The following is a 20,802-nucleotide window of genomic DNA, read 5'->3' on the forward strand; positions in this document are numbered from 1 at the left end:
TATCTTAGAATGTCTGTTTTTTTCATTTGTATAGAACTGATCAGTGCAGGCCTCCCTAATTTATCAGGCTTTCTCTGTGGTTCAGTGGTTAAAAAAAATCCACCTGCCAATGCAGGGGATGTGGGTTCAATTCCTGGGTCAGGAAGATCCCCTGGAGAAGGACATGGCAACCCATTCCTCTATTATTGCCTGGGAAATCCCATGGACAGAGGAGTCTGGTGGGCTACAGTCCATGGGGTCTCAAAAGAGTCAGGCATGGCTTATGACTAAACAAACAATTTACAGGGTGATTGGAAAGTCAAACAGAATAATGTATGTGAAAATGTACTGTAAATTATTAGCTGGTCTATAAATAAATGATTCTATTATAAAGAGACAGGAAACAAATCAAAGGATGGGAATGTTAAGAAAGTTTCATGGATGTAAATAATTGTGCTAAATGGGCTTCCCTGGTGGCTCAGATGGTAAAGAACCTGTCTGCCAATGAAGGAGGTGCAAGAAATGTGGACTGGATACCTGGGTCGGGAAGATCCCCTGGAATAGGAACTGGCAACCCACTCCAGTATTCTCGCCTGGAGAATCCCATGGAGAGAGGAACCTGGTGGGTTACAGTTCATGGGGTCAGAAAGAGTCAGACATGACTGAGCGAGTAACATTAACTAAATTGTCCTAAATATATGGAGCTGAAGAAACTTCTCCATGGTGCCATCTTGATTTATACAATATGTTAATTATCAACACCAGGAAACTCTCTATTTTTTTTGGAAAAGATTTACTTAAACTTCTGGAGAATAATAAGTTCACTGGAGGGGCCCTTGTTTGGAAAACACAAGATGTCAGAGCGAAAGGACCCTGAACTATCCACATTCAAGCCAGAATCTCACCAGGAGAAGGAGCATTAGAAATTGGAGGCTAGGAACAGAGCTAATCTGTTCAGAGTTTTCTGAAGTGCTTGCTCTCAGGAACTCTGTAAAACTGTGACCATTCTGCAGGGATTACTGAGCCCACCAAAGAAGAAAATGCCTTCGCAGAGCAAATAACATGAATACAGCATTTCATTGAAGGGAATCTGCCCCCAAACCAATGCTGCCTCTCAGGACCCTATAGCTAACAAATCTGTCTGGACAAATGGAATGTGAGTTTTTAGCCAAAAGAATTTTGAGTGTATTTACAGTACTTTTCTGTTTTATATTTTGGTAGTTGACTCATTTTATTTCCACTCATATTTATTTCCACACATTTTACTCCACAACAATAAATTAATTGCTTTCTAATTGATTCTACAAGAGTGATTTTCCATTTGCATTGAGAAATAAATGTTCAGCTTGTTTTCAGGGAAAGCTCAGTTTTTCCTGGGTCAGGCTGACTCACAATATGATGGGGAGAGAGGACAGATTGCTTCTGAATAGAGGCATAGTTGGATCTAAAAATTGTACCTCCCTCTTGCCTGCTGCAGATGCCAGCAATATCCCAGGCAGAACCCCAGGCAGAAGTGTCAGGTTAGTGGAGGGTAACTTGCAGACCATGGCAACTGTTCAGCTCTGGGTGGTTGAAGAAGAACAAGGACTTGGGTGTCTAACAGACTCAAGGTTGTGGTCATGGACAAGCTGCTTAATCTGTCTGAGCCTCATTTTCCTTGTGATGAATGGAGACATATATGCCTTGCAAGGCTGTTGTGGGGATCAGCAATAATATCAAGAATTTTGGCACACACTCTGCATCCATAATTGGTGGTCACAATTATCATTTTCCCTTCTTAGAGCAAAGTGTGGTCTTTGGTTGGCTATCAGTCTGCAAACTGTTGCTATTTTGTGATGAGCTGAAGCTTGCAGCAGAATATAAATCCACTGTATCACTAAACATCCTGTTTAGTTTAGCTGACATTTTCATAGCAAGATTTTCTTAATGAAGGAAGCAGGGCAGTGATGTTCATGCTAGCATAAGTTGCTTACATCATCGTGTATTAGCGGTTCAAGATGCATGCTCTAGAGCAGCATAGAGATAATAAAACAGCAGCAGAAACAGAAACTAGTAGTGAGGGCACTGGATTAAGAGTGCCCTAATGTCCATTGGCTGGCATGAACATTGATGTAAATCACTTAACCTCCCCAACAGAAATGCCTTCTCTTAAAAATATGAATCTTTTGGAGGCTCAGAATAAATAAATATATATGTGAACACACTTTGAAAATTCTAACTTTAGTTGTTTTTCTAATTGACTTTGCTACTTTTAAATTCTAATTATTAAAAGTCTTAGAAGTCTGATATAATGGATTAGTATTCAGAGGCCCCAGTTCTCATTCTGTCTGAGTAAGTTACATTTAAATCACAAATTTTCATTCTGTGAGACTGGGCTAATACTATCTACCTCAGACATGATTTACATTATTAAATGATTAAAGATTTACATCAGTGATTTAAATGATTTACATCAATGTCAGATTAACTGAGATAATGTCTGTAAAATAACGCTAATAGTAAACAGTAAAGCATCCTTTAAATGTTAATTTTTTTCCCCATTAATATTCCAGGAAAGGTGGGACTGTAGGCTGAGGTGAGGGAAAGTATATAGCACCCTTGCCACCACCCCTGACCCTCTCTCTCTCTCACAGCAGACCTTGCTCATCCATCATGGCTCCCTTCTCTGCAAGTCAGAACATGTTCTAGAACCTTCTTCTCACAGATTTCTAGGCAAACACTACTAATTGATCAAAGTTTGTGCTCAGGCCAGAGCATGTAGTATTGTGGAAAGAACAGGGTCTCTGAGTCTGAGTAGACCTGGTTTCAGACCTTGACTCTTCTTTACTAGCTCAATGATGGAGTGAAGTTATCTTATTGAGCTTAAGTTTCCTCATGTATAAAATAAGATAAAAGTGAAGGGGATTAGGAGGTATAAACTGCCAGTTATAAAAGAAATAAGTCACATGGATGTAATATCTAGCACAGGGAATATAGATGGTATGTAACCTACAAAAATGTTGAGTCATTATCTTGTACACTTGAAACAAATCTAATATTGCAAGTCAACTATACGTCAATAAAAAAAGACATCTAACAATCAAATTGCAAAAAAAAAAAAAGGAACGGCAAAACTAACATCATTGGACTGTAATGTGAATTCAATTAAATCACATATATGCAAAGGGCATATGTTATATCGTAGATGCTTATTAAGCCTTAGTTTCATTCCTCTTAATTTCATCCATCTCTCAAAAATGTGAAGCCTCATTAGGTGATATTACTAATTTGATTCTGTCAAGTTAGGAATGACTCAAGGATAAAATTTTCAGAGTTCAATGCCCAAACAAACCCAGAGTATTGAGGGTAAAATTGTGTTTAATTCATCAGACTGCTCATGTCATAAGATTCTGCTGGGAATCTTATTAAAAGAATCCTAACACTGAATGACTGTCTTCTTTATCTTGTGTATTTATTTTTTAGGGTGAACGTGGAGAATGTGGTAAACCCGGAATAAAGGGTGACAAAGTAAGGAACATGCTTTTAAAATGTTAACAGCTGTGATCTCTGGGGCTGAATTTCGTTAAGAGGAAATCCTGGGAAGCATGTTGCTCTCGCTACTGGAATTAGAGAGTCACCCATTCAATTTTCACATCTGTGAAACACGAAGCAGAAAACAAAGCCACCCCTAACTTTAGTTAATGGAGCCCCCCCATGCCTCTGCGGCACCCTAACCTTTGACACCAGGCCCACCAAATGTTATGGTGAAAGAGGAACTTAACTGGCAAAGTCAGTTCAAGATCCAATTGGGTCAAAGTGGAATAGTTTTCCAGATGTAAATTAAACCCTGAGAACAAGCACCTTCCAAAACAGAATGAAGAACTCTATGAAATAAGTTAATGAACTACTTTTCAATAATATGGAAGAACTAGACATAGATAGGAGTTTGAAAGTGAAAATGCAGCCAACCACAGATAACTGAGTAGTTATTTATCTTTCATTAGAAAATAAATGTGAATAAAGTATGTAAACTGGAGACAGTATTAAAATGTTAAGGAGTTCTTTAATGGACCAGAAATAGAGTGTATTTGAAACATGATAAAGGATCCAAAAAAGTACAGAGTGAAAGTAAATAGTAGTTAAGAACTGTTATAGTTAAGAACTGTTAACAGCATGCCACCAACATAATAAAGTGTTTCAATATCCATCTTTTAATTATGGGAAGAGTCAAAGAGAGAAAATGAGGCAGAAGGTAAGCAGAAAGGAGAAAATAGTGACCCTGGCCTATGTAACTAAACACTTAAAGTAGCTTGAGACTTTCTGAAAGCTTTTAAATTACTGTAGAGTTAAAGGACCAGGTGAATCTGAAAAATGTAGGCTTGGTAATTATCTTTGGGAAAAATGAAAGGTGTGATAATGAATGGATTCTTCCCAGAGAATAACTGAAAATGGGAGATGGACATGGACTTGAAAATACTGAAGAAGGGACACACAGAACAAAAATGAAAGTCAAACAATAATTGGAAAGGCTATGTGAAATAAAAATGGCTGACAAAGATTTAAAATAGTTCATTGACCAAGATGCCAGGGATTATTAAATGCCCTATTATTTTCAGTGCTAAAAAGAAAGAAAAGTACTGACAATTATAAATGTAAGGTGAGATTGATTGTATAATGTATTCCAATATCAGAGATGGAAAAATCTGAAAAAAGGCATGTCTAAAGTCAAAGAAATATAGTGTCATTGACATAATGAATTCATGTAAGTTTACATGTAAAATGTACAAAGAACAAGAGAAAATATAAATGGGTAATAAATGAACACATAAGCAGTCAGAGAAGTAAAATTTAAAACATTAAAATATTTTAGCAATAAAAATTAAAAATATAAAATAATATATAATACTCTATTGATAGGGATTCTATAAAATGAAGATATATTCTCTCTACTCAGGTAGTGAGAATGGAAATCTGAACATACTTTATGCAGGAAATATTCCTTTATCTCTCCATATGTGGAGAGACAAAAGAAAGTGAGAGAGAGCCTTAAATGTGCTTACAGGCTCCGTGCCAATCATCATCTTCTAGGAAATTATCCTTAGGGATAAATCAGAAGTTGAACAAAGACTTATACACAAAGATATTCACTATAATATTGCTAACAATAGAAATCATCAGAAACAACTTAAATGTCAAAACCAGGGAAATGAGTAATTATAATTATGATAGATTCACATTTTTAGATATTATTCACTTTACTAAGAGTTTTGAATGACATGCAAAATATTTTTGATAGAATGGAAGAGCAGATAAGTAGGACACAAAATTGGATATACATTTTGATCAAATTATTTAAAGAAAAAAAACCTATTGGGAACAATATTGTATGAAAATATGCCTAAAATGTTAACAGCAGTTGCCTCTGTGTGATTGTTGTCCATTAATTTACTTTTTTCTATAGTTGCCAAGGTATAACTATTATAAGTAGGTTACATTTTGGTAATCAAAAAAAAAGTAGAAATCTAAGAAAGAGAGACTAGATTATACTTTCATAAAAAGAAACTTTAAAGGGCTTCCTAGTTAACAAACATGTTGAAGTATTTTGTTAGAAAACTATTGAGTATAAACTGTTTTGCCAAGTTCCATGTCCTGAAGATGGGGAAGAGAGAGATGTGTACATTGTGGAAACTCACTTAACCGATATTGCCTTGTTGGAAGAATACAGTATTCCACAAACTATACTGGTTTCTAAGAATTCTTAAGAAATATATTTTAAAAATTCTGATCAAAATGTCAAATATATATAGGCAAAGACTTAATCCAAAATTGTAGTTTCATGGAGTTTGTTACTAAAAGAAAGCTGGAACCCAAGGTGGCTTGTTAATAAGGATCATTTTGTTAACAATGAATCTGATGTTTGGATAACCTGGGAGGATTGGCCATTACTGAGAATAAAGTCCCTTCTGTGCCACCTAAGATCACTGCAAACTAAACAGATATTTAGAGTATCTTACTACTAATTTTATTTCACAGGGATCCCCAGGGCCAAACGGACCAAAGGGACCCAGAGGAATTCAGGTAAGGGAATGAAAACCAAATCTAAGTCTGTGTTAGGATCACCTAGGAAGCTTTTAAAACCCCTTCGCCCACTTGTACCCTCCACCAATTCAGTCAGAAGATTCCCAGGTAATCACAGTGTGAAACAAAGTTTGAAAACTCATGCTCTAATATTTTGACTAACTAATCCAGGCTCCCTCAAGATAGTTACCCGCAGGTGAGTCTACTTAGTGAGTAGCTAAAGAATAAAAGCTAAAAAAAAAAAAAAAAAAAGTTAGGGTCGAGGAAGATAAAAGCATAATGTCAAAGCAGTTGAAAACAGAATGTACCTATGTTTGCACTGCTGCTGGAAAAGCTGTGCATTTTATCTAAATTACAGCATTTGTATTGTTCCATCATAAGTAGTCACTGCTCAGTAACATGCAATGATTCTTTAAGGCATTTATTTTAGACTTATCCCAGAGATTCCAGAAAGTGATTTGAATCAGTTTTTTTCCAGTCTGGGGACTTGCCTTGTCTAAACTTGTAATGGGAGGAGTGTGTGTATGTGTGAAGTGCTAATTTTAGCATTTCAAAAAGTCTACTGAAAATTACACCTTTACCCCAATTTCCTAGAGGGCATCTTGTTAACCATCATCTTCTTTGTTCTGGTCTGGAATTGTGTCAGGGCAGGGCAGTAGCTGATTATTATCAAAGGGTTATTGGACACTCCAATTTTCAGTTATATGCCTTGGATATTAATACATATTTTTAAAAGTTGTTTAATCAAAATCTTTCCAGAAAGTGGTCCAGCACAGGAATAACGTTGGAAGCACAAGTTTAGAAAATGAACAGCTCATCAATAAATATTCGCTCTCAGCTTTAGGTACTATTTTAGAAGCTGTGTGTTTGACATGGAATTTTATCTCATCCCATTTCTCCATGTGTGTAACCTTCACTTAACTCTGAGTCAGACAGTCTGGGTTCCTAACTCCAGGATCTCTAGTGACCCTCATGAATGATTCATTCCTCGTTGGCCTTTTGTATGCAGAACTAATTCTTGGTTTTCATCCTGGAGCAGGGCATTGCTGGACCTCCTGGAGATCCAGGCCCGAAGGGATTTCAAGGCAATAAGGTAACCATACCTGTCGGTTATAGACAGGCAGAGTACCTTTCCCCTGTTGACTGATGGTGATGTTTTTCTTAAGCAGGAGTCTGTGGATTCTTTGAGGATGAATCTTTGGGAAAATATAATAATCTGCATGTGTTACACACAGAATCATGTTTAAGTCTATGTAGGAAGCTAGTGTCATAGTTTTACATTTATTATTATTATATTACTCAAAGGGGCATTATTAAATCTAAGCCATTATCCAGAATTTCTGCAGTGTTTCCATCTTACTCCTGCCTTTTAGTCATTTTATGACTCACTAGAAACTGAAAAGTAGTAATAAATAACACAATTCAAATCACTCTATTGGCCACAGGCAATGTCAACTCAGTATACAATTGATAAGTGAAGGGAATTTATAACTTTCATATCAGCAACAATTAAGCTTTTTAATTGAAAGAATATAACCCTGTGGCTCAGATGGTAAAGAATCTGCCTGCAATGCAGGAGACCAGGGTTCAGTCCCTGGGTTGGGATTGAAGGGAGTGGCTACCCACTCCTCCATGGACAGAGGAGCCTGGTGGGCTACGGTTCATGGGGTTGCAAAGAGTCAGACATGACTCAGTGACTAACACTTTGAATCTCAACTCTCAGTATCAGCCTTGTAACATCATTCCACAGATAACCAGACAAGACAGCCAGGGTGCGGTTGAATAAAAGTCAGATAGAACCAAAAGATAGAAAGGATCTTTAAAAGACCAGTTTATAAGGTCCTGTTTTCCAATGAGAGTGGCCATTAATTCACAGAAAACAGGCATTTTAGTGACTTTTTAACTCTTCTCAATGCTTAGAAAATTTCACAGATACAATAAATACCCAGTAAACATTTTGAGTTAGTGACTGGAGATCCGTAGAATTTATGGTAGTAATAAGAGCAGACGACGCTGTCCCCAGAGGACCCTAGGTAAAGCCAATCTTTTAAGGGTGCTCTAAAATTTAAGTCGTGGGGAGCCGATGGGCTACTTGAGTGTTCTTTTTTCAGACAGAGGTAAGGGAAGGACACACATAGTATTTTTAATGAGATAATGACAATTCGTGATTTCCCAGGGCAGTTTTAATTGGCAAATTAAAACAGAATGAGCTTCTCAGCGGGGGAAACTGTCTTTTCCAGTCCTTGCCTAGGAAATTCTCTTTGGGGCAAAGAAATGGTTCTTTTGAATACTGAGTAGAAGTTTTTTACAAAATTGCTTTGGCCATAGGTAAAAATTCTGCAGCCATAAAAATATATATATATTTTGACATCCATAGTTATTTCTTGGATTCTTTGGTCACCTAAGATGATAATTTTCACCCGTTCATGAAAAGAGGCTTAAAATCAGGTATCAGATTTGAAGTTTGCAACAGTGATAGAATTATAGATATTTTGAGTCACAAAGGATATTAGAGATCATACCAGCTTCAAGTTGTCTTTTGGAAAATGAGAAATGAAGTCTGGAAGTCAGGGCATCTGTGGAGATGCTGGGCCGGGAGCCAGACATGCAACTTCAGGAGATGGCTGATGGCAGTTCACGTAATAACGTGATTGCTTGATCATGTCTCTTCATGTCTCATACAATTACTACTTAGAGTTTTCTTTTAAAATGAGTTTATTTCCACAGAATTTAGCTTTTAATTCTAACAAGGCATTAATTCTTAGAAAGAAAATATGAGTCAAGTATTTTGAGGCAGGCTGTAGTTTTCTGACATGATAACACTTCATTCTTGACTTTTACAACATCACCATAAGGGGAGTTGTTTTTCCAAAAGTAGCTGAGGACTTCAACTTTTCAAGGGTCTCCCTTTTAAAAATTTCTTTTTTTTCCCCCCAAATTGTGGTGGATATTTAATGTAAAATTATCACAGGTTTAAAATCACAAACTTCACTGCCAATTGAAAAGATGTCAATATCTAGAGAATACTGGGGGTTGTTGGAAGGGAGCAAGATGGGAGTGAGCTTCTCGTTTTTCTCCTAGTTATATTTTTGGCTTAGGGTCACAGATATAATGGTTTCTTGACTATTACCTGGAGACTATTAGCAATTTCTACTCCTCTTTCGATCTGTCAACCAGAGATGCATGCATATTCATTAATTGTCTTAGGCTTTATACATTTATTCTTGTCTTAAAAGTCAGATTTCAGGGAGTGATTTCATCTTGCATCTCAGAATGTACTTCTAAATCTTAAAAACTGGACAAACTATTTTTTTCCCAATTTGGAAACAATGTGTGACATTTCTTTTCATCCATTACCATTTTATTACAAAATGGTTTTATGAAATTGCTATTGCAATTTGTGCTCCCCCCAAAATCTCTAAAATGCAGTAATTCTGTATTTTCCAGTGGACACAGGGATGACTATTACTGTGAAGTTTCTATAATTATAGCATTATGGAGTATACATTTACTATGTGCACATGCAGTTCTAAATACCCATCTAACAACACCGCCTCTGAGGCATGACCTAGTCTTACCCCTACAGTACAAAGTAGGCTACTATGGCACAGAGAGTGTAAGCAGTGAATTCAAGCCTACATAGCAATGAAGGGACAGAACCAGGATACCAACCCAGTCAATCTGCTCTTAATCCCCAAATTTTATATTTATTATATCTCCTTAGGAAAACCGGTGAATTTCCTGGATAGCCAACCTGACATAAACGTCTTTCTTTTGGACAGCATGGAAATCTCACGTCTCCCCTTCTAGCATACACTGGCTGGAAACAATAGTCTGTTGGGGCTTCCTTAGGAGCTCAGTCAGTAAAGAATCTGCCTGCAGTGCAGGAGACCTGGGTTTGATCCCTGGATCAGGAAGATCCCCTGGAGAAGGAAACAGCAACCCATTTCAGTATACTTGTCTGAAAAATCCCATGGACAGAGTCTGGCGGGCTACAGCCAGACATGACTTGGTGCCTAAAGCACCACCCCACAAGTCTGTGGCGAGTACATTTCTTCTTGGTTATAATGTTCATCTGAAAATGCAGGGAAAGAAGGAAAGGACTCTCATGGGAAAAAAAAACCAGGAATGTGCGTTTTCAAATATTTTGTCTCTTATGAGACCTTAAAATAGAAACCTTTGGACTTGTAACATTTGCAAAGATTCCATGGGAGTTTCTAGATGAGAAACTATGAATGTGAAATTATGAATAGTCTCTCTCATGAATGACAATCCTGTTCTGTTGCTCCAGTGGTTGGCTTTTCTTCATCAAAGGCTTTGCAGAAAAGGTGGCCAAAGAATAAAAGGTAAAAATAGCATGTGTGAAATCAAAGAAAAATGTGATTCTGGCCCTGTTTCATACATCATTTCTGTCATTAATAGTTTCCATATGTAAAGTACCTCCTATTCTGCCCTAAATGACCTTGTTACCTTAGAAACAAAACATAGATGTTTCTCAGAATGAAGCCTTTGAGGCCACCTAAGGCAATGGCACCCCACTCCAGTACTCTTGCCTGGAAAATCCCATGGACAGAGGAGCCTGGTAGGCTGCAGTCCATGGGGTCGCTATGAGTCGGACATGACCGACCGACTTCACTTTCAGCCTCTCCCAGACATGAGATGAGGGTCAAGAGTGGTATTTATAAGAAGAACATCCCATCAGTCTCTAAAATCAATTAGAACTATCATCACACAAGTGTCTGAGAAGCCATATCCCTAGGCCCAAATTGACACTGTGCTCTTTCTCTGTAAAAACTGAAGGCCTCCGAACCCTATGCCACCTCCCAAGGGTTGTTGTGGTGGGTCAGGCAGCCACTCCATCTGGTCATAGAGTGGGCCTTACTCCATCTGGTCATAGAGTGGGCCTTCCAATAACAAGAAAAAATGGCTCAAGACTGGCAGGCCTTTCAAATCACAGAGAACAAGGAACCAAAATTAGTTGGGAACAAATAAACATAGTAGAATGCTGGGTGTGCCAAGCCCACATTGGGTAATTTTTGCCATTTCTTGATGTCCTTCTGAGGTTATTTCCGAAGGATGTTTTCATCTCAAATCTCACCCAAATCTGCTCTTTCCAAGAAGACCCTCTTTGTGCTCTGGGAGGAGGGACTGCTCACTGTGGTCTGAGCAGGAAATAGCTTGTGACTTGCTGAAATATCCTAGCATGAGAGATCAGTGCGAGGGCCAGAAGGGCTTTAGGAATTATCCCTGATGTATTCCCCGTGTCAAAGTAGCACATGCTAATCCTCAAACAATTTAAAACTGCTGTGATATTTATATTATATATTGATTTCTTTCAATAGATGAATTGCCTCCCTTCTTTTAACTTCTTCCATTGTTCTCCTCAAGGCTGTTCATACATTTTTCTTTAGGGATTCCCCTGACCCTCTCTTCCCACACAAATATCTTCTTGTGTGGTACTCAAGTGTAAGAAACTCAAAGTACTCTTTATGTTCACTTTAGCTTCTGAGATGTTACAAAAACTCAGAGGCAGTGCCAGTCTGGCCCAGTTTAATGAATGGATATGGTCAGAGTAAATAACCTCTGGTGAATCAAACATCCATCTATGCACCCAAAATAAACAACAGACTTAGTATTAATGAATAAGTGAGATTTAGGTTTTAGCGGAATTGAGGGCAAATGAAGCATTTAGCCCACTGTACATAATTCTTAGACAGCCTACTCCTCCTTACCTACCTCTGTCATGGTTCCATCTCATTTTTTGAGGTTCCCAAGCACAACAGATACTTCTTTAAGTAGTTGGTGTTCTTATAAGGAAATTAAGTAAATGAAAGCTAAATGAACAGATCTTGAAATTAAAATTGTAAAGCTAGTAAACATCCCTCACAACAACCCATTTTCTTCAAAATGATCTATGAAAAGAGGTTAGTTTTTAAAACAGGAATGGTTATCTTGACACAGCTACTAGGAATGCGTATGTACCTTGTAGCTGGGAGAGTACTAATCAGGTTTCTTTATAGCTTTCGTGCACTATATCTTTAAACATGGTCAGTCCTCTTTCAAATATGAACCACTGGCAGAAGAATTAGACAGATGTGTACAGGTCCACTACTGTTTTGAAAAATCCAAAGCAGAAAATTTAGAGACAACAGTTCAGGAGTACTGCTATCATATCTGAGAGAGAAAAAAAAATTATATCTATACTCATGTTTAAGATAAGCAGAAAATAAGCATATATTGAATGAAAGAATGAGGAAGTGGTCTTACATAGAATGAGCTGTCAACAGTATCATACTGCAGACAGGTCAAACAGGTAGGACCCATGGAATCACTTAGATTGTCGATTTTGAGGGTTTTGGAAGTGTTTCAGAGATTGGGGGAAGGGCGGTGACAAGGGATTGTAGAGGAATCAAAGAGAAGGGTGCAAAAGTCAGGAATTTTGACCATTTTTCCAAGATATTAGGATAATAGAAACAGGACAGTGTTAACCCATCAAAAGCTTCTTGTGCATTCAATAACCTGATACCTTATTTATAATTCCACTTACTTCTGAGACAGGCATGGAATGTAATCTTTTTCTCCCCGACAGTTTCAGATATATAAACTTAGAATCTTATGTTTTTTATAATGTCACTATTTTCACTAGAACATATATATCATAAATGATGATTTGTTGTTGTTGTTTAGTCGTTAAGTTGTGTCCGACTCTGTGACCCCATGGACGGCAGCATACCAGGCTCCTCTGTCCATGGGATTTCCCAGGCAAGAATACCAGAATGGGTTGCCATTTCATTCTCCAGGGGATCTTGACAACCTAGAGATTGAACCCATGTCTCCTACATTAGCCACTGAGCCACCAGGGAAGCCCCATGAAGATTTAGTAATTTTGAAAAAACATTCTGGGACTTCCCTGGGGGGTCCAGTGGTTAAGACTCTACACTCCCACTGCAGGGGGTGAAGATTTGATCCCTGGTCAGAGAAGTAGGATCCCTCATGCCCTGCAGCAAGACCAAAACCAAAAGTTCTTACTTTTGCCTTTATAGTATTAATATTTAAATACTTGTTTTGACTTAAAGTTAGCTTAGTAGCTTTAGTAGATCAACCTACTGAACATCACTAATATTTCAGTGATGGTTTGGAAATAGTTCAAATACCACAAATATGAACAACTATGAAGAAGCTGAAACTTTCTCCTCACACTAGAACTTTGGGTAGTTTTATTTTGGCTCTCACATCACTCAAAGGCCTAAAAATACCCTAACATCATGATATTGCTTTCAACCACTGAAAAATGATAATTTCTAATAGGATATAATTCTTTATAACTTGATGGGAAGGAAATCAGGTGAAACATGTAGGCCTTAACAGTTGCCAGCAGAGTGATTAGCCAAACAGAAAATGCTTTTTTAAATCCACAGATCTCTTAATAACAGAAGGACTACATCTTTTGGCTTCACGTAAATAAAGTATTTTAAGTCCAAGGTACTCAAACATGTCAGCTTTTCCAGTTGTCCAAAACCAATCATGGGCCTTCAGGTTCTCCTGGCAGGCTCACACCTTTGAACAAAGTTGCGACTGCTTGGTGCATAGCAGTGTGAAGAGAAGAATCACTTTGCAATTTTAATGACAAGTATCTATCTGATGGATAATCAGAGCTGAGCTGCCAAACTGTGTGACTGTCTTTTTCTTCAGGGATGTCAAACTCTAAATGCTATTCCTGTCCGGGCCCTAATTAAAGGGAAAGAATAGTAATCCAGGGATACTTGCTGTGGAAAGGGCTTTGACCTATATGCCTATCTGCCCACCAGGATTCTAAATGAACATATTAACTCATTTGACGTGAGACAACTGATACTGACAACTTCAAGTGGCTGCCAGAACATGTGGTGTGTCAGCCATTGGCTTCAAGACATGATTTTCCTCCTCAAATATCTGACGCATATGGTCCTCAGCAGATGGGGCGTGCCGTGTGTGTGTGTGTGCGTGCGCATGCGTGTGCCGAGGCTGCCAAGACGAACGCTGTGATGGATCAAGGAAGCGAAATGCTGCCCACGTTTCCCATAAAAGGGTGCTGAGTCTAACCCACATGCCCAGTCAGGTGGGGCACTAATGTGGGACAGATTCAGTTACTGCAATGTCTTCAGAAGGATGTCAGAGGTTTTTATTTTTTTTTAATTATATCAGCGTTCTTAATTAATTTAAGTACGTTTGAATCACCAGCAACATTGCAGCAGGGAAAATCAAGTTTATTCTAAGAGTGATTTTTAAAAAAATTATATATATATAAAATTTTTAAAATTTATTTTAAATATATATTTTAAATATATAATTTTTAAAAATTATATTTTATTTTCTATTTTTAATATAATAATATATTTTTAATTTAATATTTTATATTATTTTATGTTATTTTTTGGGGATCCAACTGAATGTTTTAATATTTAATATTAATATATTCATATCTATATCAATTGCTATAAAACATAATTTCTAACATTATTTTATATTATATTTAAATTATATTTTAAATATATAATTTTAAAAAATTATATATAATTTATATATATATAAATTAAATATATATACTATTTATCATTTTAACCATTCATAAGCATACAATTCAGTGGTATCAAATACATTCACAGTGTTGTGTAACTGTCATCACTTTACAAAACTTTTTCATCATTTTATTTTTGACAACTTGCATCATTTATTCAGTGCTATATTAAACAGTGTGTTGGAAGACAGATTAACTAATAGCTCCAAGCCTCCTAACAATTTAAATGAAAATTACAAAATGTTTTGAGACCCTATTTTGGAATACAAAGGGTGTTTGACTTCCAATTTCCATTCGCTATAGAACAAGAACAGGTTATTCCTTTATTGACATGCATAAAACACATCACATTTTCTGTTCTGCTGATGCTATAAATTCAATACCAATTCTCCAGCCGCATCAGTTATGAGCATAAAGTATATCATGTAACCTCAAATCTCTAACAGTGGAAGGCTTAGACAAGAATGGATGCTGCTAGAATAATGCAATAATGCTGCTTCCTTTGATGTGACGACTCAGCATCCATCTCCCTCCCTCTCAGATGATCGTTAGAGCAGTGAGGAATGGTTTTAGTCTCAAAACCAAGTTAGAGTGAAGACATTGGCCACATAATACACATGCTTCATTTTTTAAAAAATTCTGAATCTTGGGCAACTGTTCTCTTGTAACTACTTTACAGTTTCTAAAAACAGTTATTGTCCAAAGCTGGAAGAACTTAAGTCTTCTCAGATGAGCATGTGAATGAATGGAAGGAGGTAAACAAAAAATAAAATTAAAGAAGATGAGGTCTGATAGGGGAGCAGCCGGATAAGAAAATCAAAAAAGGAACAGTAATTTAAAGTTTATTCCAGCTTTAATGCAGGTTATTCTGACTTTAAGGTAGCATCACATGGCATACTTCTGAGTCCATTCCCAAGATATTCTATTGAACTTATCTTTGTCTGTTTTATAGATCTGTGCAATCTCTGGCACTAGGGAGTCATCTGGGTTTGGATCACATAGCAGTGAACAAATGGATAAAAGAACTTTAGAAATAGTTAAAGCAGGAGACCACTGTGATCTTAGAATATCGAGACAAATGCTGCCATTACGGTTAATATTTGGATGATAAATTCTTGTTGTAAATGCAACCTTAGGTGGTTTGAAGGGGTGGTCTGTAGGAAAATGAATTGTCAAAAAGAATACACCGCCTTGATATGGGCTGTCATTAGGTCCCATAATTGTGGCTTGCCAGTGAAACATATCACCCCCAACTGGACCTGCAGAACATTGTGCTGGAGGGTCACGGGCCAAATCACTAAGTTCCTTATTAATCCGTTTCAGCGCCATAGTCTGTGCTTTTCATCTGGCTCCTCACTATCTCGGTGTGTGCTCGAAGGTCCAAAACTCTGATTATCCTGGCGGCTGGGAAGGATTGTCTCTTCGTCTCATACCGGCCCTGCCAGACACAGGCGCAGAGGGGCCGGGGCCTCCCTCACGCTGCGGCCTCCGCCTCCTCCCCGCTGCAGCTGATGCCTCCCCGGCCCTACGGGGCTCACGCCTTTTTCATCATTTTAATATAAACGTTGTACTCTTTCAACAGTAACTCTTGTCACTTTCCTCTGCCCCCAGTCTCCAAAAGTAAGTTTTTAGGAAACATACCACACTGTTATGAACCTGTCATCTCTCTGTAAATTGATGTCCTTCTCAGATTTATGGAGAGGGTTCACCCTGAGTAGTTTCTAGCAGCTCATTTTGTGCTGGAGGAGTCCTAAGAGTGTCCACCAAAGCTGAGATTCTTAAAAGCTCTACTGATGGAGTGAGGAGCAGTTTTTCCTTTTAGGGAAAATGACACACAATTCTTTAGATTTTACCATATATAATGAAATGCGACTTTCCTAATAGATTGAAACATATGAATCATCCTTTTGGTAAGTCAAACATAGTTGAATATTGTCAGTGTCATGTGATTTAACCTAGTAGCAATTAAGAAAAGGAGCTGAGTTACTAAAATATGCTACAGTGATAAGGTTTTCATCACATTCTCCACCATTTCTTCATTATTATGGCTTTTTTTTTCTTTTTTGAAAAGCATAAGTAGGTGGGGAATATGGACAGTGGTCTTTTTTCTTATCCAAATAGATACTATTCAAAAAAGATTGCAACTGGAGATTTTAAATAATCATGGTCCAAATTCAGTGCAGTTGGTTAACATCTGGTTTATATGTAGAGTTACACTGTGTGATCATAGTATTGCCAAATATAATTTAGATGAACTTTACCACTGATTCAGTGACAACACTAATCCAAGTCAACTTTATGTGCCTGAAGTGGCATATATGTTAGCTTGTAAAAGTACACTTTCTCTTGGCTTATTTTTATTCCAGATTCTTTGTCTTCATATGATGAATCTTCAACTATGGGGAGATTGTAACTATCTGACCTATGTGTTTTTCATACTAAAATAAAGATATAAATTTAGTCTGCAATCAAATTTTTAAAATTACTTTGAGAATTGAGAAGCCCTAAGAGACTCTTTTGCATGGTGGTTATTAGCACCGGCTCTAAAGCTAGACTGCTGGGGTTCAGACCCAGCCCTATTTTGTGTTAGCTCTGTGAGCTGGGGAACTTAGTTTTCCTTCTCATGCCTCAGTTTTCTCATTCACGTAATGGGTCAATAGTAGAGTTGTTCTGAGTATCACATGAGTTAATACACGAAAAGTACTTAGAACAGCGCCTGTTACATAGTAAGTGCCATATGCGTTGGCAATAATTAAGCAGCTAAGTATTTTGACAAGCTTTTTTTCATTAATGTAGAACAGAGCTGGCCTGATACATTTTTTAAAAATAAACCTCTTATTAATAACACTTCTCTGAAAGAAAAATTAGGAACTAAAAATAGGGCTTGATTTAACAAGATCTGATAAATGTTAGTTTCCTGCTTTTCCTTCCATTCAAAAAAAGGTCTTTTCTTGATTTTTCTCTGAAGCCTTTTAATATAGTAATCACATCATTGAGCTTCAGCTAAGACTGAATTTTGTGCACGCATGCATGCTAAGTGCCTCAGTCGTATCCAACTCTTTGTGATCCTATGGACTGTAGCCTGCCAGGCTCCTCTGTCCATGGGATTCTCCAGGCAAGAATACTGGAGTAGGTTGCCATGCCTGCCTCCAGGGGATCTTCCCCACTCAGGGATCAAACCCACATCTCTTAAATTTCCTCCATTAGCAGGCAGGTTCTTTACCACTAGCGCCACCTGGGAAGCCCATTTTGTGCATACTTGAACCATTTTGCACCTTACAAAATACTCATTCATTATTTCCTTCCACTGGGAAAGTATGAGAATACTTGTCACAAGACTTAAAGTATTAAAGTTGGTGTTATCCATACCTGGGAAATAATAAAAAGAAGTTGCTAAATATCTGTCTAATGTTAAGAGTCCAAGGTATGATTAAATGATCCATAATTGTATTGTTTTAGAAAAGGTAAAGTTCTTTTCTTAAAAAATCCAGCCTTGGACAACCACTCATTATTTATTATTTTAGGGATACAAAAGATGTTGACTTTGGTTACAGCCAGTGCCAGGAATAAGGAGTGCTGCATTTCTGAGCTGAACCTTCCATACAGTGTAACCTTATACCATCTATTGGGGTTTCATTATGACTTCAACTGAAAAAAATGATTAACTGTGTCTGGGTAAGTTTGCAGGAGAAACTGTGATAAGGACTTGATATCACTATGTAATGTATGCACAGTTGCTCTTAGCTGAAAATCTAAGTAAACCAGTGGGAATGCCACAGGAACAATTCCAAACCCCCAACTCCCCCTGCCTAGACCAAGTTTCTTGCTTTGTTCACCCCTAGCAGCTGGCACAATACCTGTTCTTTAGTTGCTGTTCCGTAAATGTGTGAGGCCTGGATGGTTGAGTAGATAATATCAATTAGGCAAACACTAAGAACGGAAAGCTGAGCAAAATCATGACACCTTCCTCACAGTCTATGGGAAGACATATTAACACATGTATAAATGCAAAGCTGCGACTGCAATGAATGCTCAGAAAAATGAGAAATGATGCTATCAGTGTTTCTAGAATAGGGATTTCACTTGACCAGAGGGGACCATCCTGAAGCCATGCTGCTTAAAATAATATCTGAGGGATTAGTAAAGAGTAACTAGGAAAAGAGAGAGGTAACCATATCCCAGGTAGAGACAACAGCACATGCAAAGGTCCTGGGGCAGCAGAGAGCTCAGCAAGTACAGGGAACTGAACAAAGGCCAATGATGCCTGGGTGGCTAGTGAAAGGTTTTGCTCACCACAGCACCATGCCATGCAGGGGCTCACAAGCCTTGGAAGGAGCTCTGTCCTTACCCTAAGAGCAGAGGGAAAGGGCTTGAAGGGTTGTAGTCAGATTACTACTAGAAGATTGCTCTGGCAGCAATGGGTGGGTGGGAGAATAAATTAGAGTGTGCAAGAATGGATGCATGTAGAGTATTAACTTTGCTGTAGTCTGAGCAGGAAATGATATTAATTTGGAGTAGACTAGAGTGGCATGGCAAAGGACACAGAGGTGGGGGATTTGAGAGTTAGGAGAATATTGCTAGGTGTTGATGATGTACTGCATACAATGGGTAAGGAACTGAGAGATGTGAAGAATGACTCGTAGGCGCTCACTTGACACATGAAGGGGCCTTGGTGCCCTTCCCTGAGATAGAGAATGCTGAAAGATGATCAGGTTTGCAAGTGGAAGATTATCACTTTATCTTTGGAAACAACGAGTTCCTTTTGAAATTCTCTTTTACCTGACTTCTTTTATACTGGCTTTGTCAGCAAACACCGCCCCCCACCCAATTTTTCTTGACCACCGTCTTCTGCAGATCCCCACAAGACACTGTCTTCTTTCACGCCCACCTGACTTAAGTGTTGGTACTCTCCATGGTTCTGACCTGAGCCTCCAGCCTCTTTAATCACTCTAAATCTCTGCTGTTCGGGAAAGGAAAGGTGGGATGAATAGACAGAGTAGCACTGAAACATATATATTGCTATATGTAAAACTGATAACTGGTAGGAATCTGCTGTATGATGTAGGTAGTTCAAACCCAATGCTCTGTAAATACCTAGAGGGGTGGGATGAGGTGGGAGGTGGGAGAAATTTTCAAGAGGGAGGGGACACATATATGCCTATGGCTGATTCGTGTTGATGTATGGCAGAAACCAACAGAATATTGTAAAGCAATTATCCTCCAGGCAGGCAGGCTAACTCACTTCCCTTGTGTCTGATTCTGTGAGACCCCATGGACTGTAGTTCTTTGTCCATGGGATTCTCCAGGCAAGAATACTGGAGGGGGTGCCATGCCCCCTCCTCCAGGGGAATCTTCCTCCAGTGAAAAATAAATTAAAAATATACAGTAGCCACACATGACTTCTGAGCACTTGAAATGTGGCTAGTCCGAACTGAGATGTGCTATAAGTATTAAACACGCATAGGATTTTGAAGACACCACATTAAAAATAATGAAAAATAAAATCATTGCTAAGAGTTTTGTATTGCTTATGCTGAAATGATACTATTTTTGACACACTGGGTTAAGTAAAATCTATTATTACTTTCTGGAAAATTAAAAATTATAAATGTGTTTCTTTGTATATTTCTCATGGGCAGTGTGGCTCCGCACAGCGATCCTACTGTCACCTTCATTCCTGTCTGCATAAGCCCACTGAGTTGCTTACTGTCCCCAGAACATTTCACATCATATTCTCTCCTTTTCCCTGAAACTTTGTCTCCTTTTCCTACCAGATTAGATAATGATTCATACTTTTTTTTTTTTTGTTCAGAGCAAATATCTTCACTACTGTATAAAACTTTCCCAATTCCTTAAGGTACAATTAAACATTTCTGCCTTAGAGTCTTGTGTGCTATGCTAGTACCTTTGTTATAGCTAATTCACATGTTTGTATTTTGTTTTATATTCATTTATCTCTCCAGCCAGATTGTAAGTGTCTGCAAAGTACAGGTGCAACCTGATTTATGTCTATAATTATGTAAAGGGGTACTGGGTACCAGGCTGGTGCTCAGTGAAAGTCTAGTGAGTAAAAATTGCTCTACAAATGTTATACAGCCAACCATGTGACTGGTTATGACTCAGACATTTTAAGATGCTATTTAGAATCCTTTCAACAACGCTGCAGGGTCAATATGCTGCTGCTGCTAAGTCGCTTCAGTCGTGTCCGA

At 38.0% G+C, this 20,802-nt stretch overlaps 1 protein-coding gene and 1 pseudogene across 3 annotated transcripts in view; one reads left to right on the forward strand and one right to left on the reverse strand.

The window, feature by feature from the left end:
- COL28A1 (collagen type XXVIII alpha 1 chain) overlaps nt 1-20,802 on the forward strand; it is a 186,720-nt gene that overhangs the window by 23,116 nt on the left and 142,802 nt on the right. For all 3 annotated transcript variants that reach the window (XM_020898977.2, XM_020898978.2, XM_070471132.1), the window contains exons 9-11: nt 3,442-3,486; nt 5,992-6,036; nt 7,076-7,129. In XM_020898977.2, the coding sequence (XP_020754636.2) occupies nt 3,442-3,486; nt 5,992-6,036; nt 7,076-7,129 (144 nt within the window). The remainder of the gene's footprint in view (nt 1-3,441; nt 3,487-5,991; nt 6,037-7,075; nt 7,130-20,802) is intronic.
- Nucleotides 15,419-15,969, reverse strand: LOC110140518 (ubiquitin-conjugating enzyme E2 D3 pseudogene; annotated as a pseudogene).

Source organism: Odocoileus virginianus, chromosome 1 (assembly GCF_023699985.2).
Source record: "Odocoileus virginianus isolate 20LAN1187 ecotype Illinois chromosome 1, Ovbor_1.2, whole genome shotgun sequence".
NCBI lineage: Eukaryota > Metazoa > Chordata > Mammalia > Artiodactyla > Cervidae > Odocoileus > Odocoileus virginianus.